The sequence below is a fragment of the Betta splendens genome, chromosome 4 (genome assembly GCF_900634795.4).
Source record: "Betta splendens chromosome 4, fBetSpl5.4, whole genome shotgun sequence".
Classification (NCBI taxonomy): domain Eukaryota; kingdom Metazoa; phylum Chordata; class Actinopteri; order Anabantiformes; family Osphronemidae; genus Betta; species Betta splendens.
Genome location: NC_040884.2, coordinates 798,478 through 816,731, shown reverse-complemented (window position 1 = coordinate 816,731; position 18,254 = coordinate 798,478). Strand labels below are relative to the sequence as shown.

Genomic DNA, 18,254 nt, shown 5'->3' with positions numbered 1-18,254 from the left:
CGGACGGCCCTGGCCAATTTGGCTCCCTAGGTAAGATCATGATTGTGTCAGTAATAAGCGGTGAGTTGAACTGTGATATTTCCAGCTGGAGTTTCTGATGTAAACTCCTCAGAGATGTTCAGGTCAACAGCTCTGTTTCAACAACAGCCTGAAGGCTGAAAAGAGAAACAAACAGAGAAGCTGTGACATGGTTGAAAACATCTCGTCACCTGCTGCCACTGATTCTTTGTTCTTCACTGTTCAGATATGAAGCAGAATAAACTCCAGCCACTGGTTTCACTTATTTTCAGCAGAAATCTTCTACAAAAGCCATGAAGCATCAGCTTCCTTAGACTTGACTCTTCACCCACCGTCCTGAGGAAGGGTAACGGCTTCTGCCTCAGCAGCCAACTCCTGGTGGGCCTTAAGTCGTTCATGCCAGTGGCTCCATGTGTTCAAGGTTTTCATTTCTGCAGACTCATATTTATGAGGCTCTTGTGGATCAACAGGTCTAAGATGCTGAGCTGCTTCAGGTGTTAAAAGCTACAGTAGCCTTGTTGTGTTCATTAACAACCTCACCTTCATCGTCTGTGCAATTAGTGGTGAGCTGCAGCTGTGAGTAGCGGCCTCCAGGGGCCTCCTGCGTCCTACCGGGCCCTTCCTGGTAAACACAGAGCAGACTGGGGTTCAAGACTTGGTTCAACGATGCTACAGCCCAGAAACGATCGTAGGGATTTACTACAATGGCCAGACGATGAGACTGTACATGGACCACCGAGACAGCAGACTGGACATCGATCAAACTCAACATTATAGACATTATAGTCATTGTCTGCTGAGTTTGGGCCAAGAACAACCTCAGTGTCACAGTCCAAGGCAGTAGATCAAACCGATATAAGATTAATGAACAGCTGCTGATGTTTAGTAGCTTGATGTTCTGAGACGTTTGGCCTCAGACTCTTCATTCTCAGTTTATCCTCTGGTATCTCAACATATGCTGGATGACTCCAACTGACAGGATCTGGGGACAAGTTGTTTTTCCCAGATCAAAGGTTCACTATTAAATTAATGCTGAGCTGCTGCCGAATTCATTCACTGACCAAACACCTGCAGCACTATAAGCCTGAATGAACCAGGGGCATAGAATTCAGAGGTTTAGCTCAGTGACAGGTGTAGCGCAAACAGCAGCAGGTCACGAGGGAAACCTGGTTGTCCTGGCGGGAACTCTCAGAGGGAAACACACAAAGCGACAAGTCGTGAGCAGCCGAGGGAAAGAAGATCAGACGGACGAAGGAGCCAACGACCTGGGACGATGGCAGAGAGTCCAGCAGCGGCGGCGGATGTCAGCCTTCAGCACGTCCTGAGAGGACGGGTGGACGGAGCAGAGTGGACCAGGACCAGCTCCAACATGATCCGGGTTTTCATCAGCTCTGCCTTCACAGGTGAGAGACTCTGTAGAATCAGTGAAGAGGTGCTTTATTACAGGAACCACCTGGTCCACGATCATGTTCTGTGAAGGTGTAAAACCTGGGACAGGGATGAAGAACCACAATTCTGTGTGTGTTGGTTGTTGGACTTCAGTAATCTAGTATCTGTGGACTCCAACAGATATGAGCAGTGAGAGGAAAGCTCTGCTGGAGAAGGCCTATCCACAGGTCCTGTCCTTCTGCCGTAGCCTGGGCCTGGTGTTTGAGGTCAGAACCTTTGAGCCTCTGCGGATTTCCCTTTGTAACTTCAGAAAACATTAATTAGAACAAAGCGATGTCACCTCTGCTTGTCAGGTGGTGGATCTCTGCTGGGGAATTCGAAACGTCCCATCTGGAGACCATGAGTCCTGGGAGATTTTCCTGCAGGAGATTAAAAGATGTAAGAAGATTTCAGCCGGTCCAGCTTTTAGTGTGAGTAAAACCTTTTGTGATGTGGGGATGTCTCTTATCATATGTTTTCCCTGAAGAGGCACAATGTGCATATGATTTTTTTTTATACTGATTTGTTTATAATCAACAAACATCGACAGTAAAACAGTCTGTTTAGATATGAACCACTGCAATTCCATGTTTGTCTTGTGACAACCTGGCGAATAAAAATGATTCTGATTCTGTTGTTTGTTCTGGCTCCCAAGGCTCTGCTGGGGAGCCGGTATGGCCACAGGGTTCTCCCTCGCCTCATCCCAGAGAAACAGTTTGAAGCTCTTCTGTCTAAACTTTCCAAAAACCCAGAAGGCATCAAGCTGCTGAATCGGTGGTTCTTAAAAGACAACAACGCTGTGCCACCGACCTATGTCCTTCAGCCAATCGCGGCTCACTTCCCCCACTACAGCGACCTCCGACCCGAGAGTGGGCCTCAGCACGACAACAGCGTCCTGTCCTGGCGTTACATAGAGACTCAACTGCTGCAGCTTCTACGATCTGCTGCTACTGACGCCGAGGCAGACGGAGACATCACAGCCGAGCAGAAGCAGCTGTTCTACACTTCAGGTCAGAGACGTTACGTTTTAAAAGTGAGACAAAATGCGCGTATTTACAGTAATGTGGATGATAGGCTGATCTCAGTCGTGTGTGAATCAGTCAGTAACTGGTTGAGTAACTTCAACTAAACCTTTCAGTAGCTGTTCTTTGGTTGTTGGCCTGTGGTCATCATTCTGGACCATTGTCCTGTTTTCACTGTCTTGGCATTGCTGCGTGTTGTTTCCTGTGCACAGTCTTGGAGCAGGCGTTGGAGCACGGTTTACTGAGGAACAATGACCAGAAATCTGCCCTGCTCTTCCTCCGGGAGGTTCCTCGTCAGAGGGTGAGGGATGGTCCCAAACGTCTCGCCAGGTACTTGGACGTGACTGCCGACGGACTGCTGGATGCCGAAGCTCAGGGACTCCTCATCGACCTAAAGTCTCGGCTCTACACCACCTCACATAAGATCCTAAACCTGCACTGTGTGGAGCTCAGCAAGGGCAACGTCGAGCCCAAACGCAAGGAGCATGCTCAGTACTTGGACAGCCTCTGTGAGCAGTTTGTGTCACAGATGAAAGCCTGGATTGAAGCAGCAGTTGATTCTCCAGCAGGACAAAAGCTGAGGAAAATTATGGGAAGCACAAATGAGGCAAATGAGGAAATGTCAGACTGGGTAGTGGAGGAGGCTGGTCAGCATCTCGCCATGAGTGCAGGGCTGTGCGGAGGTGTCCACGGGAGGGAGGGTCTTCTAGGTAAACTCAGCCTTGCCATGTGGGAGTCTACCAACCTCCGTCACAGCCCTCTGGTGGTTCACGGCGCGGCCGGGATGGGGAAGACGGCTCTGTTGTGCAAACTGGCCCAGGAGATGCGAGGTGTCCTGGACCCCCGGGCTGTGGTGGTGATCAGGCTGCTTTCAGCTCATCATCCCCAGAGACCAGACATTGACCACGTCCTGCGCAGCATCTGCCTTCAGATCGGCCTGACGTGTGGCTTATCGCCACCTTTGGCACCGATGGCGAACAGTCACGTGGAGCTGCTCAGGTTCTTCAGGAACGTCCTCACTGAGATTTCCCAGCAGGGCAACACTCTGCTCATCGTACTGGATGCTGTGGATCAGCTCTTGGACCAACATCACGCCCACAAACTCCACTGGCTGCCCACCGACCTGCCGCCCAACATCCACCTGGTGGTTTCCATGGACACCGACAGTGAGGCGTTCGCTAACATGAGGCTGAAGTCGGAGAGTTTGGAGAGCTTCTTCCTGGTGGAGCGCCTGTCTCATGATGACGGGAGACAGATTGTAGAGACGAGACTGCGCGCATCACAGCGGACGTTGACCCCGGAGCAGAGCGAAGCCGTGCTGCAGAGCTTCCAGTCCACCGGTTGTCCCCTTCACCTCATGCTGATGCTGTCTGTCGCCAGATACTGGACCTCCTTCACCTCGCTCTCAGAACTTCACCTGGGCGCAAGCACGAAGGAGATGATGTCACAGCTCTTCCTAATGCTGGAGGAGAAACATGGGAAGGAGCTTGTTGGAGGAGCCTTGAGCTACGTCGCTTTGGCAAGGTGAGATCATGGTCACACTCCAGATTAAACTCTCTCTTTCTGTGTTGGAGGTTGTTGCAGACTTTCATAACGTTAAAATATGTTGAATGTAATAAAGTTTAATGCAAGAGCGAGTTGCTGTGACACCACAGGGATGGGCTGCTCGAGGCTGAGCTGCGTGATGTCATGTCGTTGGACAATGATGTCATCGGAGAAGTTTACAGGTACTCACTTCCCCCGACTCCGTCCTTGATCCGACTTCCCCCGCTTCTCTGGGCTCGGCTCAGACGGGACCTGGAGGAGCAGCTGGAGGAGCGGTGGACGGGCGGGATCGTCACCCTCACCTTTAACAACCGGTAAAGAAAGGCATGTGGTCGAAATCCTGGTTGGACACGAGCACAGTCATGACCTCTGTGTGTTCAGGCATCTGTTCGAAGCCGTTTCATCTCGGTATCTGACATCAGAGCGGCGGCATCTGAGCCTCAGGATTCTGTCCGAGTACTTTTTGGGTCGTTGGTCTGGGAAACTGAAGCCAGTGACTTTGCCGGGTCTTTCGCTGCTCCTCTCTGACAGAAAGGTACCAGCAGCTCCTTTAACACTTAAATAGACGAAGCTGAGAGTCAAACCGATGCTGTTCCACAAAACATAGCAAAACACAAGCAAACAAACATTCAGCGTCTGCTTTGCACCACGGGGAAGTTACACTCAATGTGAATCATGACCCTGATGTAAAGAGCAATGAAGTTGTTGATTTTACCTTGCTGTAAAAGCCCAAACAGTTTAGTGTCTAGTTTTACCTTCTCGTCATGTGTCAGACTCATGGTGTGTTGTCACAGGTCCCTCCTCAGCCGCTGTGGTTCGCTCCAGGCCTGGCTAACGTCAGGAAGCTCCAGGAGCTGCCACACCACCTGCTGCACGCTGGCCTCTGGGAGGAGCTCCGGCAGGAGGTGCTGGGTAGGACAGATGCGCGTACATCCAGCTGAGCTCTGTTCTGGCCTACGCTCACCTGTTCACCAGGTAGCGTCTGACTGGTCCCTTCTGTGTCCCAGGCAGCGCTGACTGGTTGTACTGTAAGAGCAGAGTGTGTGGAGTGTCCAGCGTGATCCATGACCTGGACCAGTGCTCCCAGTACATGGACTGCATGGAGAGCGCACTAATCCGAGACACTCTGGTCCTGATGAAACCCAGTCTGGACTTTCTACACGGTCACATGGGTCAGTTTAAAGTAGATGTGTCAGTGGGTAGAAATGACTAAACAGGTGGTTGACGGTGCGACTGCTCCTCAGACGCGTCTCTGTTCTACTCGGAGCTGCTGGCCCGGTTGGCCTCACTGGGCCCCAGCTTCCCCTCCGTCATCGGCCGCCTCTGCAGCCAGTGTGAGGCCTGGTTACTGACATGCCCGGAGCCAGTCCTGGTCCCTAAGTGTACTTTCCTGCAGCCACCAGGGGGGGCGCTGCAACACACCCTGACTGGACCACAGGCAGGTCAGAACTATGACCTGCTCTTGGCTTTATCTTCATTAAATCTTCTAAATGGCAGAAAGTCTGAAGAGTTGAAACCTAAAATGTGACCCTGCATCGAGGAGCGCTTGTGGGTTTTGGAGGCAGACGAGCTCCCACCCTCAGCCCGATTGTGCTGCGGGGGTCTTTCTTCCTCTCCTGCTTCCTGGTGCTCTGTAGAACAGCTGTTCACCTGTGGCTGTGTTTTCAGGTGTTCTCTGTATGGACGTTAGTGTGGAGGCAGAGCTTCTGGTTGTGGGTTCAGATGATGGTGGCGTCACTGTCTGGAGCCTCAGAGACCAGCATCTTCTACACTCTGCGCTGGGACACACAGGTCAGCGTGAGGTGAGGTACAAATGAAATGAGACAATAACCAGAGTAACATCGTGTGTCACCTGTCGCGCAGATGCAGTTCTGTTTGTGAAGGTGTTTGACAGCTCGTCTCACTGTGTCTCATTGGCTACTGACGGATCCCTGAGGATCTGGAACCTGAAGACCGGCCAGCAGGTGCTTTGCATCGAGCGGGCGGTGCCTGTAGACTCCGCCCCTGCTTCTGTTCACCTCCACCTGTGTGAACAGAGACGGCTGCTCTGCGTTTACACCCGGACTCAGGTACGGAGCTTTGGTTCTATGGGGGAACAGCGTGTCTGATGCTGGCTGAAGGCTATGGTGCTGGTTTTAGGCAACTACACCATGTAGGTATTCACCATGTGGAAATTAGTCAGCAATGATCTACTGGAACCTGCATGTCGTTCATTCCGCTGAAGGTTTACTGATCCTGAGTTCGTCCTCACATACATGACATCCTCCTGTTTCCAGGTTCTGCTCAGAATCAGAACCTCAGTCTCTACACATCTTCTGTTGCTCCAGGTGATGATGTGGACACTGGATGGGGCTGAGGTCTACAGCAGCACCAGCGCTGATGAAGGCTTGGTGGTTCTGGGGGTTCTGGAGGGTTCTGTGTTTTCTGTAGCAGCTTCAGGTGTGCTCAGAATAACTCAACCTGTCAAGGGGACTGTAGAGACACAGCTGGAAAACCCTAAGAGGCGTCTGACAGTTGTGGGCTCGGTTTCTTTACCCAAACGAGGGAAAGTGTTGATGGTGTCCCGTGAAGGATTCATCTTCCAGGTCCATTCTTTTGTTCTGGTTCTCTGACAGTTTCTGTGTCCGTTGACATGTGGAGTAGTTTGTTATTTGTGATGGTTGATCTGTGTCTGTGTTGGCAGGTCTCCATGAAGTCGCAGAGCGTCGCCCCGTTTCCTCTGGTTCCGTCTTTACTGTCCGTCACTGAAGATGAAACAATTCTCTTAGCAGGTACGAAGCTCAGGACCATCACAGCCGTGCACATGAAACAGACCTGCTTCATGTCCTCACTCATGCTCACTGCTGTGACTGATGTGACTGATGTGACTGATGTGATGAGCGCAGGCAGCGATGGTACTCTGAGCCTCTTCCACATCGATGGAGACTCCGTGGACGGATTTCTGGAGCTCCACCACCACGACAACGTTTTGTCTGCCTGTGTCTCCTCCGACTGCAGACTCCTCGTCTCTGGAGCCGCCGACCAGCTCATACGAGTAGGAGGCTCAGCTTGGTCCAAACTGCTTCTCTGGCTTTTGATGATTATTGAGGGCTGTGTTCTGCCTGCAGGTCTGGTCTGTGACCACCGGTGCGCTGATGGACACTCTGTGTGGTTCATGCGCTCCCGTCACATCTGTCCTTCTCTATAAATCCTTCGTGCTCTCGGCCTCAGCAGCTGCCGCCTCCGTCCGGATGTGGAATCTGAAATATGACGCCCAGCACAAACCTGCTGCTCACATCCCGTCAGGCTGTGCACACGTGGCCATGGACAGGGAGGCAGATCGGGTTTTCTACGTCCGCCAGCCGGGTCAGACAGAGGTGATGATCTGGAACAGCCACACAGGTCAGTCAGAGGCTCTGACCGTAGCTGATTCCTTCACAGCTGTGGCTGACATGTTATTTCCTGAATCCTTCCCTCAGGCTCCGTGTCGGAGTGTCTGCCCGTCTCCGCTGAGGTTTCCTACCTGGACCTGGCTCAGACCAAGCGCCTGCTCCTCTGTGGCCTGAGCTCCGGCACCGTCCTCATCTACCCGTTGGCCCTGCCCCAGGAGACGCTGTGCATCCCCCCTCCAGAGAGCCTGTCCCGGGTGCTGTGCCTGGCCGTGGGCTCCCAGGAGAGGCAGCTGGCCGTGGCCTACGAGGACTCTGTGTGTCTGTTCGACATCACCACCAGAGACAGCTTCCCCACGGTGGAGGGGCCCCTGCAGAAGCTGCCCCTGTCCCTCCTTCACGCGCCGCTGTCCTCCATGGCACTGCTGCCCGACCGCAGGCTGCTGTACGGGACCAGCTGCGGCGAGGTGAGGCTCAGCGACTTCAGCAGCTGCAGCACCTCCGACCTGGAGCCTCATCGCAGCAGAGTGACCAGCGTGACGGCCAGTCACGGGGGCAGTCACGCCCTCGTGGGCTCAGAGGACGCCGTGCAGAGGCTGTGGGCCCTGGACCCACTGGCACTGGACCATACCATGGAGTACAAGGTCAGTGGCCCTGGACCCAACATGTGATCGCATCATGACAGTTGGTTCTAATGGAAACTTTCCTCAGGGCTTCTTCTTCGAAGGTGTCCTCTCAGCCGCGTTCGCTGAAAGCGACCAGTACGTCTTCACCGGCTCCAAGGACCGAACCATCAAAGTCTGGGACGTGGCTACAGGTGATGAGACTGTGCAGACATGAGGGGACCTTCCACAGTAGAACGTCCCATGTTGGTAGGGCTGATATCAGATGCTCCGTTTCCTCACGCCTGCTGCGCTTGTTGCTCTCAGGGAACCTCCTCTTCGTCCAGTACGTCTACTCCTCGGTGGTGAAGATGCTGACCTTCAGGAACGGCTTTGTGGCCTTGTCTCAGCACGGCTCCATCATCAAGGAGGAGTTTCGCTGTCCGGATCCCATCAGTCCTGACTACAACCCTCTGAGGAACGTCAAGGCCCAGTACCGCGTCACCTCCAGGGAGAAGAACCGAGCCAGCCGGCAGAACTCCATGTGCGACCTCCGGGACTTCAACCCAGCCCAGTTCAACCTAAACCTCATGAACATGCTCAGAACCAAGCCGTCGTCCACTTGCGTCTTACTGTAGGATGCTGATTATTAATATTTAATAGGAAACACGAGGTAACAAACTTTTAGTTTCGTATATTCGTACGGTTCGGTTTCACTGCTTCAGCACATTTTAGTCTCAGCTTTAACCCTTTCCCTACAGACGTAGCCTGATGGAAACAATGGTTTTATAGAACGGTCCACACTTCCAAACGCAGAGGTGATTCCAGAACTGGGCTTTTTCCTGAGAGATGCATTTTGTGTTTTACACAGCTTTGTCTGACTTATTTATCTACATTGTACTATTGGGCCCCTGGGAGTAAAGGAGGAGGACACAGACATTCAGCCAGGACTCGAAAACAAAGACGCTCCATAAAGTCTCCTCTTCCTGAATGGACGTGTGAGCGGAGCAAGGATGTTTATCTGGGTCATAAATGCATGAAAGTTAAACATTAAGCCGAAGCTCGTTGAGCTGCTGACACCAACACTGCCAACACTTCACTTTGTCTTCTTCAGTCAAGAAAGAAGCATGAGGAAAGCGTCGACTGTGATGTGCTGGTTCCTGGTGCTTGAAGCGGTGACGGCTCAGACGGGTATGAGCCACATCACACATCATGCTGCCAGTGAGCTGGAGTCTGTGAGGTTAAACAGCTTTTCTTTACTGGACTGATTTCAGCCGTGTTTACTTCCTCATTATCGACTGTTTGCTCCTTCAACTGCCCTAAAAATGGACCTAAAAAATCTTGTTAGCTGCACCTTCTACTACTTCTACTGCTCCAAGTCTCCCACCTGACTGTTACTGGTTACTTGGATTGTTCATGGTTGTTACACTTTGTGGATAATCGGAGAACACGATCGAACTGATTACAAACGCAAACAAGTCACTGAGACGGGTTTTTGAAATAATAGTCGTTAGATCTTCACCATGTAACTAATTTAACGTCAGACTTCGCTGATTAAGCAGCATGTTCTAGTCCATGATGAGTTGATGCAGAGAATATGTAATATTGAAATACGTGAGGATGAGATCTGACCTCTGTGCTCACGTCGTAGCGCCGGCTCAGACCGGTGGCCGAGCGCTGCCTCAGTGGCTCACCGGCATCATCGCCGTCTCTGGCTTCCTTTTCCTCACCTTTGTGTTGTTCCTGGTGAAAAAGGCCTGGTGCGAGAAGTCCGGCAGGTCAGTTGGGGAGTCTGAGGATCAGCAGATCTAAAAGATGAGTGGATTCACCACACAATGAATGTGTCTGTGTGCAGAGGAAATGTTGCCGCGGAGCCAACGAGAGAAAACGAATCAGTCATGAGCAACGGAAACACATACGAGATCAGCCTGGACACATTCAGGTACAAATTCCACATAACTACAGTACACTGAGCCTGTTTAGGGTTAAACTACACAAACAGTCCACTGGGAATAAACCTAAGATCAGAGACAGAAGAAGCTAAACGTCATTAACGGACAGTCCAGATGATCTGCTGTTCTGTGAATCAGTCACTCACTAATCACTGTGTATGTTTAATCAAGTGTGTGTTTATGGATCAGGAGCAAAGACGACGACTGCGCGTTCGACAACCTGGCGCTGGGCGTCGCTGAGGACAAGGTCACTGCCATGTGAGCGGTTGTGGACAGACGCCTCCATCTCGTGGGTTGGACGGGTGGTGTTCAGCGTGTGCACGTTGTTCATGTTGAATCCACTGTGTAAATATTTAGCACCAAGATGACCATGTATGAATGATTCTAGTTGTTAATGAGGCACAGACACCACGAGGGAGGGCAGCTGACAGCCGCCTGATCTCTGAGCAGATTAATAACTCATCTTTTCCATCCAGCTGCTGAGTCAAACCACCTGTGACTAATCATGCAACACTGAGCGGTGGAGACAACGAACAGTTGGTTCAGTTTAGTGAAAAGCAGTTGCAGTAATGAAACGACGACACAAACACGTGATGGCATACACGTTAGACACAGCGTTGATTCGTCTGGTGGTTCTGAAGTCTGGACCAGCGAATCCTGACTATCAGGGTCCATGGACCTCAGTCGTCATTAGAGGGGAAACAGCTTTTGGATGTGACCTGGGAGGCTCGAGAGACGTTTGGGCACTTTTTCAGACTATGGCTCACTGGACAACAGCAGTGAAGACGTTTGTCTCTAGTACCATTAGGAAACAGGTTTCCTTAGTACGGGGTCGAGCACCACCTCCTCCCCTGGTTACCAGCAGCTGACTGCTGACTAGCACCTGAGCTAGCGGTGTTGAGCTAAGCTCAGAGGTTTCATTTAATGCTTCTGTTGTCGTGTGGAAGACACAGCCATGGTTGAGTCTGAAACTGGACACCTTCATTATTTTCATTTGCCTCATTAAATGTTTTCATGAATATAATTGAAATTAAAACAAATACACACTTTAGCCAACAATGATTTTGTTACGGTCCAAGGAGTGTTTTAATAGAAATGGAAGCACAGACTAAAGATACTCAGAGGTACTAATAGATCTCCAGCTGATGTTACCTGGAGTCGTGGCGTCAATGTTCTGTGTTTAAGCCAAGCCACGCCCCCGTGACATCACAGCACACGCCCCCTGAGTGCATGCGTACCACTGCAGTGATATCTGTCTAGACCATTCATTTAGCAGTGTTGTAGAACAAATAAAGGGTTCAGAACCAGTTCCACAGCAGCGTCAAACAAATGAGACCTACATATAAACAAACAGAACAATGAAGCTCATCTGTCTGTGGACGTTATTACTGCATGACGACATATTCGACGACAGATCAGAACCAGAGACGGACACATTACATACATGTGACCACGCTTGACTTTTCTAAACATCTGCTTGTTTATTGGTTTTGATGGCAGCAGGTGTTAACGAGGGTCAATTTAAGTGTCATTGCACTGATAAAGACTCAGCAGCTAATAGCTGACCCGCCTGGTCCACAGTGGACAAACGTTAGTGCAGATTAATGAAGCAGATCCACCAACAGAACTTCTCTACCTGCTCAGAGCACTGACATGATGGAAGCCTATTAACATGCTGCAGCCAACACAGTATTTAATGCTGGGGGTCAGTAGGCTCGTCTGTGGAAGACAGAACCACCGCGCTGCTCATAGCTAGCACTAGTTGCAGGTTTTATACGCAGCTTGATGCACCAAAGAAAGCGTTTCCTCACATGGATCCAGTTAGGATGTAGAGCAGACACTCCAGAGGAGCCGCTTTCTTTAACAGCTGTTTGGATGTCGAGCAGCTGAAGCTGCCACATTAGATTCAAACTAAGACCACAACATCAGCTGAGCCCAGCTGGGAGGTAACGAAGCAGCGAGTGGTCGCCCACCACCGCAGGCCTGTGTCCGTCTGAGTGAGGTCAGGTCAGGTCAGGGACGAGGTGCAGATGAAGACAGAACAGGCTGCAGAGATGGCGACACAGCAGGTTCTCACAGATGGAAACGCTCAGATGGAGGTCTCAGCTGCTAATGTACACGAGTCGTCTGTGCTACGACAGGACGTCCAGCGTGACGCTTCCTCTCTGTTTCTTCAGGATAGCGACGGCCTGCTCGTGAGTTGCTCCCTGCAGACTCTCTCCGTTCACCTTTAGGATCTGGTCGCCTCGTTTCAGACGCCCGTCCACCGCTGCTGCACCCTAAAACACATCACATCATCAGAGAGAAGCAATCCACAAAAAACAGGACCGTGTGCAGGTGTTATTGCTGCAGGTTCTGCACAGAAGCTGAAACAAAAAATGCTGATCTGACATAAAAGTAGACGTGAAGGCAAGTTTTCCACCAAAGCGTCACTAAAAGGGGCAGAGAAGAAGACAACGAACTGACCCCCTGACACTGTGTTCAACTAAAAGGAAGTCTCTACATTAAACCAGAGTGTTGACTCTGAAGCACAGTCTCACACTCTCCTTTTTATAAAGAGGGTCAACGCCCCAGTTGTCCAGTCCAGAGGAACTGTCCCCCTCGTCCACGACGCACGCACAGATCGTTTTATGCACACACAAATTTAATCTGACCCTAATTTGACTCCATATTGTTGATACAGTACATCTGAATGTTGGCGTAGATTCAGGCTCAGGCTGGGTTTTGCGCGTAAGTACCCTTAGTACATGAGGCCCCAGGACACTAATTGGTGCTGACCTTGCTGAAGACGGTCTTGACATAGATGGGCAGGTCCCCGTGAGGACTCCCGAAGCCCCCCACGATGCTGAAGCCCAGTCCATCAGAGCCCTTCTCCAGACAGATGCTGCGGGGCCTCGGACCCCTGAGGAGAGGGACCCAGTTCAATTCAATTTTATTTATAAGGTACAAATAGGGTTCAAGATCTAACACAACTAAACCCAACAGATCCCACATACAGCAAGCCTTTAATTACAATCTGACAGCAACAGTGGAGAGGAAAAAACTCCAGCAGAACCAGGCTGAATGAGGGCGGCCATCTGCCTTGAACGGTTGGGCTGAGGTGAGAGAGAAACCTTACCACCAGATGTGTGTGTGTGTGTGTGTGTGTGTGTGTGTGTGTGTGTGTGTGTGTGTGTGTGTGTGTCTGCACGTGTGCGTGCACACTCACTCTGGCTCGGCTGCGTGTGTGTCTGTGTTGACCGACAGCCCAGAGCTGCTGGACAGACTCTCCACCTGGGTGGCGATGGCGCTGATGTTGGTGTCTGCTACGACCTGAGACATAAACAAAGTGTGAGTTCTGCACAGGGTCTGAGGTGGTGAGAACTGGCCCATCTGCTCCAGTCAGCTCCACCTGTGGTACCTGCAGGCTGATGCTGCCGAAGCAGCTCTTGAGGATGGTGACAACGTCTGTGTGGGACAGACCGTCCACGGCCTCATTGTTGATCCTGATGATTCTGTCCCCAACCTGAGACACAAAGCTCCACATATGGAACACTGCACTCTACTGCAACAAGGTTCTGTTCAAAGTTCTTTAGTCATACACATGAAGTCCAGTTGTCATAGAATAACAGAACGAACGAACGAACGAACGAACGAACGAACGAACGAACGAACGAACGAACGAACGAACGAACGAACGAACGAACGAACGAACGAACTAATTAATTAATTGATGAATGAATGAATGAATAACTCACTCACTCACTCACTCACTCACTCAGCTGCAGCCCACGCTGGCGTCAGTCAGTCAGTCAGTCAGTCAGTCAGTCAGTCAGTCAGTCAGTCAGTCAGTCACTCACCTTCAGTTGCTGGGACTTGGCAGCGACTCCGCTGGCCTGAATCATGGCGATGAAGATGGGGATGTCACCCAGCGGGCTGCCCCTCCCCCCTGCGATGCTCACCCCGAGGGAGTCACTGACGCCCTGAGGGAGCATAACACAAAGGCTGACCAGTGAATCATTTCAGTGGTATTCCATGATGTCACTGGACTAACTGGTAACACTGGAAAGAGAAACTGTCACAATCAGAACTGCTTAGATTTGGGTGGTCAAAGGTCACTGTGACTCTAAAAGACTTCTCCTGGAACACTGTCAAATCAGAAGCGCCCGAATCCAAACAGAACCTGCACCAATACAGTCTGGAACTGAGCAAGCACATTTTAAAAGGAAAACTTCACCGGTTTTTAGTTGCGAGTTGCTGACAAGCTAACTCTAATACTAATTCAATATTTTAATTCATCCTTTTGTAGGTAATATCGGCCGCTCACATATCATCACAGAGACTCTGTGAAGGGACCACCATCTTGTTTTTCCAGCCACTAACATCAGATGAGGAAAAGAAGCGGGTTTGGGCTAAATGAAGAATTGGTGGCTTTCTAACAACTGTCGATTTAGAAATGAAATCGGCTGTTGCAGGATGCAGGGCCAGCTTCGTCCTCCTCCATACGGCGTAACTGGTCGGCGCTGAACTCTGGCTCATACTGTACAACTAACTATGAACATCAGACTGTGCTGTAGAACTCGCTGTCTTCTAAATAATCTACAGCAGGACCTCCGGCCTGAATTAGTGCTGTACGCGTATGCGAGGAAAAACAATGGCCCCCTCTCGGCCCGGCTCCGCCCCCTCACAGCCCGACTCCACCCCTCACGGCCCGACTCCGCCTTCTGAGCTGTGTCAGAAAACTTTTGCAGAGGAATGAATGATAATCTCTGCATAGATAATATGGAAAAATCTGAGTTTTCCTTCATTCTTACATACTACCAAAGGTTGTTTTGGTCAGCCCTCATTGAAAATCTGTAAAGTTTTCCTTTAATTAGATGGTGATCAGCTGGTGAACAGACACAGTTGTCCTCCAGTCAGTTTTAACACTCCTCTGAAAACGATCCGTTTAAAGACCACTGAGGACGATGGGCAACAAAGAGGTCAGAGGAGCTTCAGGCGGACACCTTTAACATGTTAACGTGTGTACTCTACCCTGGTGATCTCCACAGTCCGGACGCCTGCGTCAGCCTCTGCACACATAAAACAGAAAACATCAGCACGCGTTTGATCGATCGTTACCTTTGGTAACGACTCCAGGTGAGTTTACCTGCGCTGCCGGTAGAGGGGGAGGAGAAATCAGCTGTGGATTTAAGATTGTTGTTGAGGCTCGGGGGCACGGAGGAGGTCGGGTCTGAGGCGTCAGGTGAGCTTTGGCCGAGGGTGAGGGGCGGAGCCACAACACCTGAGCTGTTCCCACTCACATGACTCATCTGAGACACAGAGTTAGTGGATACATCAGCATTTACTGAAAAGATTTTAAGACCTGGAACAAAGTCTCACACACCTGACTTCCCAGCGAGTTGTGTCTGGACAAGATCCATGAAGCAGCTTTGAGCCGTCCCAGCTCCAACACAACTGGACCTCGAATGCACTGATACACACATGTAGACACAGGTGAGATTCAATATATACACACAGGTAGGTGTGTGTGTGTGTGTCTGTACCTTGAGGATGGCGGCCACCGTTTCCTGGGAGGCATTTCTCGTGTCGTCCCCGTTGACCGACAGGATCTGATCTCCTTGCATCAGATGCCCGTCTAGCTCTGCTGCTCCCCCCCGGACCACCTCTGAGATGAACACACCGCTGCCTGTCCTACACGCGCACGCACACGCACACACACGCACACACACACACACTGACTTTATGCTCATTGTGTGTTGACTATGTGAGCTGTGTGTTTTAAGGCGGACCGCTTCCCAACGATGCTGAGCCCCAGCCCTCTGCCGCTCTTCTTCTGCAGTTCCACCTTGAAAACGTCCAGGTTCTCCTCGTCCCTGTACTGAGCCTCGTCCCTCAGAACTGTGAGATGGACCTTGGGGGGTGTCTGGCGCAGGGCGGCAATGGCCTCCTCATGAGAAGCCCCTCGTAGGTTGACACCATTGACCTGAACACACAGATGAGCCTTTAACAATGTGATGAAATGCATAGGCTTATAATACTACAACTACTATCACTAACCACCACCTCCACGTAGGGACACATCTAAATAAGACAGCAACACTTCACGTTCCAATAGCTGCTTTATCCATTGTAAGACTGTTACTGTACCTCCAGGATCTGGTCTCCAGCCCACAGTCGTCCATCTCGGGCAGCAGCTCCTTCTTCATAAACCTCATGAATAATGATGGCGTCCTGGTGGAGAGACAGACACTAAGGTAAGTCAGAGTCAGGAGATGTTTTATAGGGACGATGCTAGGTAAACAAAAGAAAACAGTGTGTAACCAGCTGTGTGTCTCTGCCTCCCACTATACTGAGTCCAAGGCCTGATCGACCTTTACAGATCTCCAACACCGTCTCCTGACCTGGGACCACAGCACAACACGATGGGTCTGAGGGAGGGAGAAGTATGATAGCCTTAAACACAGCAGCAGGAAGGAAATGGCTCCAGGAAGGGTGGCATGGGGCTCTGTACCTGGGCTGGGCATCTGCAGCTCAGGGCTGACCAGAGGAGACGCTGCCGTCGGACTGAGGCTGGACCTGCAGGACTGAACGAACTGGCCCAATCAGAGACACGACACAAACACAGAAGCCTGTTAACTCGTGGATTGACCTGTTACCTGCTGCTCCAGTGAGGCCTTTGGAGCCTGCAGCTCATCTTCTGGAGACTCTGCAACTTTCAGCCTCTGCGAAGAACAAACTGACACTAGAAACAACATGTCGATGTTTCCTGACTGTCTGTTTTATGTTTCTGATCATTTAACTCGTCGTTGGTTTTCGACACTAAAACATTTTCCCGTTAGTTTTCCAGGAGCAGAAATGAAAGTTAATGTTCCTCCATGTTGAATTACGCCACCTCAGCTGCGTCTTTACGGTCTGTTTGATTTTGATTTCTCAAGTGACTGATTCTGAAGAGAAACCTCTGATTGATTGGTACAGTACCTTCCTGAAGGCATCTGTGTCTCTCATACTCTTGAGGGCGCTGCTGATGTTTCTGTTGTTCTGCTCTGCTTCATCGCTCGTCTCATCCTGTTCAACAAATCACAGTCAGTTTGCACTTTGATGCTTTTATTACCTACGGGCAGTTTGCAGAAACCCTTCAGTCAATAAGCCAGACATCACTGAATACACACATCAGATCCGACCCGTTCTGCTGCTCCATTTGTTTGCTAGTCCTGAATGGGTCAGTGTGGAATCTGACTGGTCTGAGGCTGTGAAGCCAGAGGAGCTGCAGTCCTGGTGAGGTTCTGGTCCAGGTGTCTAGCTGTCTGGTTCTATCCCTGATATTGGGCCTCCATGTTCTGACAGTGTCAGTGAGACAGTGTCTCAACAACTTACCTCATTAGATAAGACTAAAAACGCTACCAGATCTCACACCCTGCTCAAATCCTCCCCAAAAAGATACTGACACCAGAACCAGAACATTCTGGAGCCAGGACGTAGTGTCAGTCTGCCCCAACTGATCCTAGCAACACGTTAGTTCCAATAACTTAAGCAGCAGATTTAGACAAACCCGCATGTCCGACGCTTGGTGGAGCAATGGACTGCCTGCTGGGGCGGCGACAGCCGGTGGCGCTGGAGACGAACACTGGAACACACAAACAGAGTCACCAGAACCGCCTCCGCTAAACCTGAAGGTTACACACACAAACTACATCATCCTCTGGGTTTAGGTGTATGACTGTGAAGAGTAACTGTGGGTGTGTGACGATACCTCCGAGCTAAGGACCGGGGGAGGAGGGGGAGTCGGAAAAGGGGGGACAGCCATCTGGTTTATAGCGTCTTCACTTCTACAGAGGGAGGTGAAGGAAAGAGGAGTCAACCATCAGCGGACGCCACAGCTACACAGGCAGCGCTACTACTGAAGCTACATCTGTTTGACCACGTGGAGTCAAGAGCATGGTGCACGGAAGCTGCTGCAAGGTAACGTGTTCAGGCAAGAGGGCTCCACCGGGTCCCAATCATCATCACCAGCACCCTGACAACTCAACTCTTCCTGTCTATACCAGGGTTCAGCAACCCAAGGCTCTTTCACCCTTTCACTGTGGCTCTATGCAGAACCGAAACCGCCATAATCAAATATAAAGGAAAAAGGAAATAAATGTATAAATGTTATATTTTCAGTAAAACACTTAATGTTCACATATACATATGTATATATACATACATACCTAACCCTATGTGTGTGTGTATATATATATATATATATATATATATATATATATATATATATATCTATATATATCTATATATATATATTATCTCTCTAATCTCTCTCTCTCTCTCTATCTATCTATATCT

General features: G+C 50.5%; 3 protein-coding genes across 5 annotated transcripts in view; 2 read left to right on the top strand and 1 right to left on the bottom strand.

The window, feature by feature from the left end:
• Window positions 1-23: 23 nt before the first annotated feature.
• nwd1 (NACHT and WD repeat domain containing 1) lies at window positions 24-8,981 on the top strand. Of its 3 annotated transcripts, XM_029148606.3 has the most exons (19): window positions 24-1,421; window positions 1,588-1,673; window positions 1,761-1,877; window positions 2,102-2,456; window positions 2,681-3,992; window positions 4,124-4,327; window positions 4,395-4,548; window positions 4,808-4,925; window positions 5,021-5,185; window positions 5,258-5,455; window positions 5,682-5,804; window positions 5,877-6,082; window positions 6,341-6,598; window positions 6,697-6,784; window positions 6,899-7,047; window positions 7,121-7,394; window positions 7,472-8,025; window positions 8,093-8,198; window positions 8,311-8,621. In XM_029148606.3, exons 1-19 carry the CDS (start codon window positions 1,292-1,294, stop codon window positions 8,619-8,621), a joined length of 4,908 nt encoding a protein of 1,635 aa, XP_029004439.2. In that variant the 5' UTR covers window positions 24-1,291. The 3 variants fall into 3 exon arrangements, 2 of the variants coding, with proteins under 2 accessions (XP_029004439.2, XP_055363953.1); XR_008694423.1 differs by lacking the exon at window positions 24-1,421 and adding exons at window positions 8,745-8,801; window positions 8,907-8,981 and having other exon boundaries at window positions 1,662-2,456; window positions 8,311-8,656; XM_055507978.1 differs by lacking the exon at window positions 24-1,421 and adding an exon at window positions 8,745-8,855 and having other exon boundaries at window positions 1,662-2,456; window positions 8,311-8,656.
• pdzk1ip1 (PDZK1 interacting protein 1) lies at window positions 8,844-10,986 on the top strand. Its single transcript, XM_029148615.3, has 5 exons — window positions 8,844-8,981; window positions 9,098-9,174; window positions 9,635-9,761; window positions 9,839-9,925; window positions 10,125-10,986. The coding sequence occupies exons 1-5, from the start codon at window positions 8,974-8,976 to the stop codon at window positions 10,195-10,197; spliced, it is 372 nt and encodes a 123-aa protein (XP_029004448.2). The 5' UTR covers window positions 8,844-8,973; the 3' UTR covers window positions 10,198-10,986.
• An 8-nt stretch (window positions 10,987-10,994) lies between these two features.
• The window catches only part of patj (PATJ crumbs cell polarity complex component), a 30,974-nt gene continuing 23,714 nt past the window's right edge, over window positions 10,995-18,254 (bottom strand). Inside the window, exons 27-43 of the mRNA XM_029149279.3 lie at window positions 17,668-17,778; window positions 17,467-17,541; window positions 16,896-16,982; window positions 16,574-16,639; window positions 16,429-16,501; window positions 16,239-16,345; window positions 16,065-16,148; window positions 15,707-15,900; window positions 15,461-15,608; window positions 15,301-15,387; window positions 15,064-15,226; window positions 14,949-14,986; window positions 13,775-13,897; window positions 13,336-13,440; window positions 13,144-13,247; window positions 12,714-12,837; window positions 10,995-12,214 (exon numbers count right to left, since the gene is read on the bottom strand). Of these exons, the coding sequence (XP_029005112.1) occupies window positions 12,068-12,214; window positions 12,714-12,837; window positions 13,144-13,247; window positions 13,336-13,440; window positions 13,775-13,897; window positions 14,949-14,986; window positions 15,064-15,226; window positions 15,301-15,387; window positions 15,461-15,608; window positions 15,707-15,900; window positions 16,065-16,148; window positions 16,239-16,345; window positions 16,429-16,501; window positions 16,574-16,639; window positions 16,896-16,982; window positions 17,467-17,541; window positions 17,668-17,778 (1,836 nt within the window). The 3' untranslated portion in view covers window positions 10,995-12,067. The remainder of the gene's footprint in view (window positions 12,215-12,713; window positions 12,838-13,143; window positions 13,248-13,335; window positions 13,441-13,774; window positions 13,898-14,948; window positions 14,987-15,063; window positions 15,227-15,300; window positions 15,388-15,460; window positions 15,609-15,706; window positions 15,901-16,064; window positions 16,149-16,238; window positions 16,346-16,428; window positions 16,502-16,573; window positions 16,640-16,895; window positions 16,983-17,466; window positions 17,542-17,667; window positions 17,779-18,254) is intronic.

Coding starts and splice junctions, on each gene's coding strand:
- nwd1 (XM_029148606.3), top strand. CDS start 1,292: ATGGCAGAGAGTCCAGCAGCGGCGGCGGATGTCAGCCTTCAGCACGTC. Junction 1,878..2,101: donor CAGCCGGTCCAGCTTTTAGT/GTGAGTAAAACC, acceptor CTGGCTCCCAAG/GCTCTGCTGGGGAGCCGGTA. Junction 4,549..4,807: donor TGCTCCTCTCTGACAGAAAG/GTACCAGCAGCT, acceptor GTGTTGTCACAG/GTCCCTCCTCAGCCGCTGTG.
- pdzk1ip1 (XM_029148615.3), top strand. Junction 9,762..9,838: donor TGGTGCGAGAAGTCCGGCAG/GTCAGTTGGGGA, acceptor GTCTGTGTGCAG/AGGAAATGTTGCCGCGGAGC. Junction 9,926..10,124: donor ATCAGCCTGGACACATTCAG/GTACAAATTCCA, acceptor TTTATGGATCAG/GAGCAAAGACGACGACTGCG.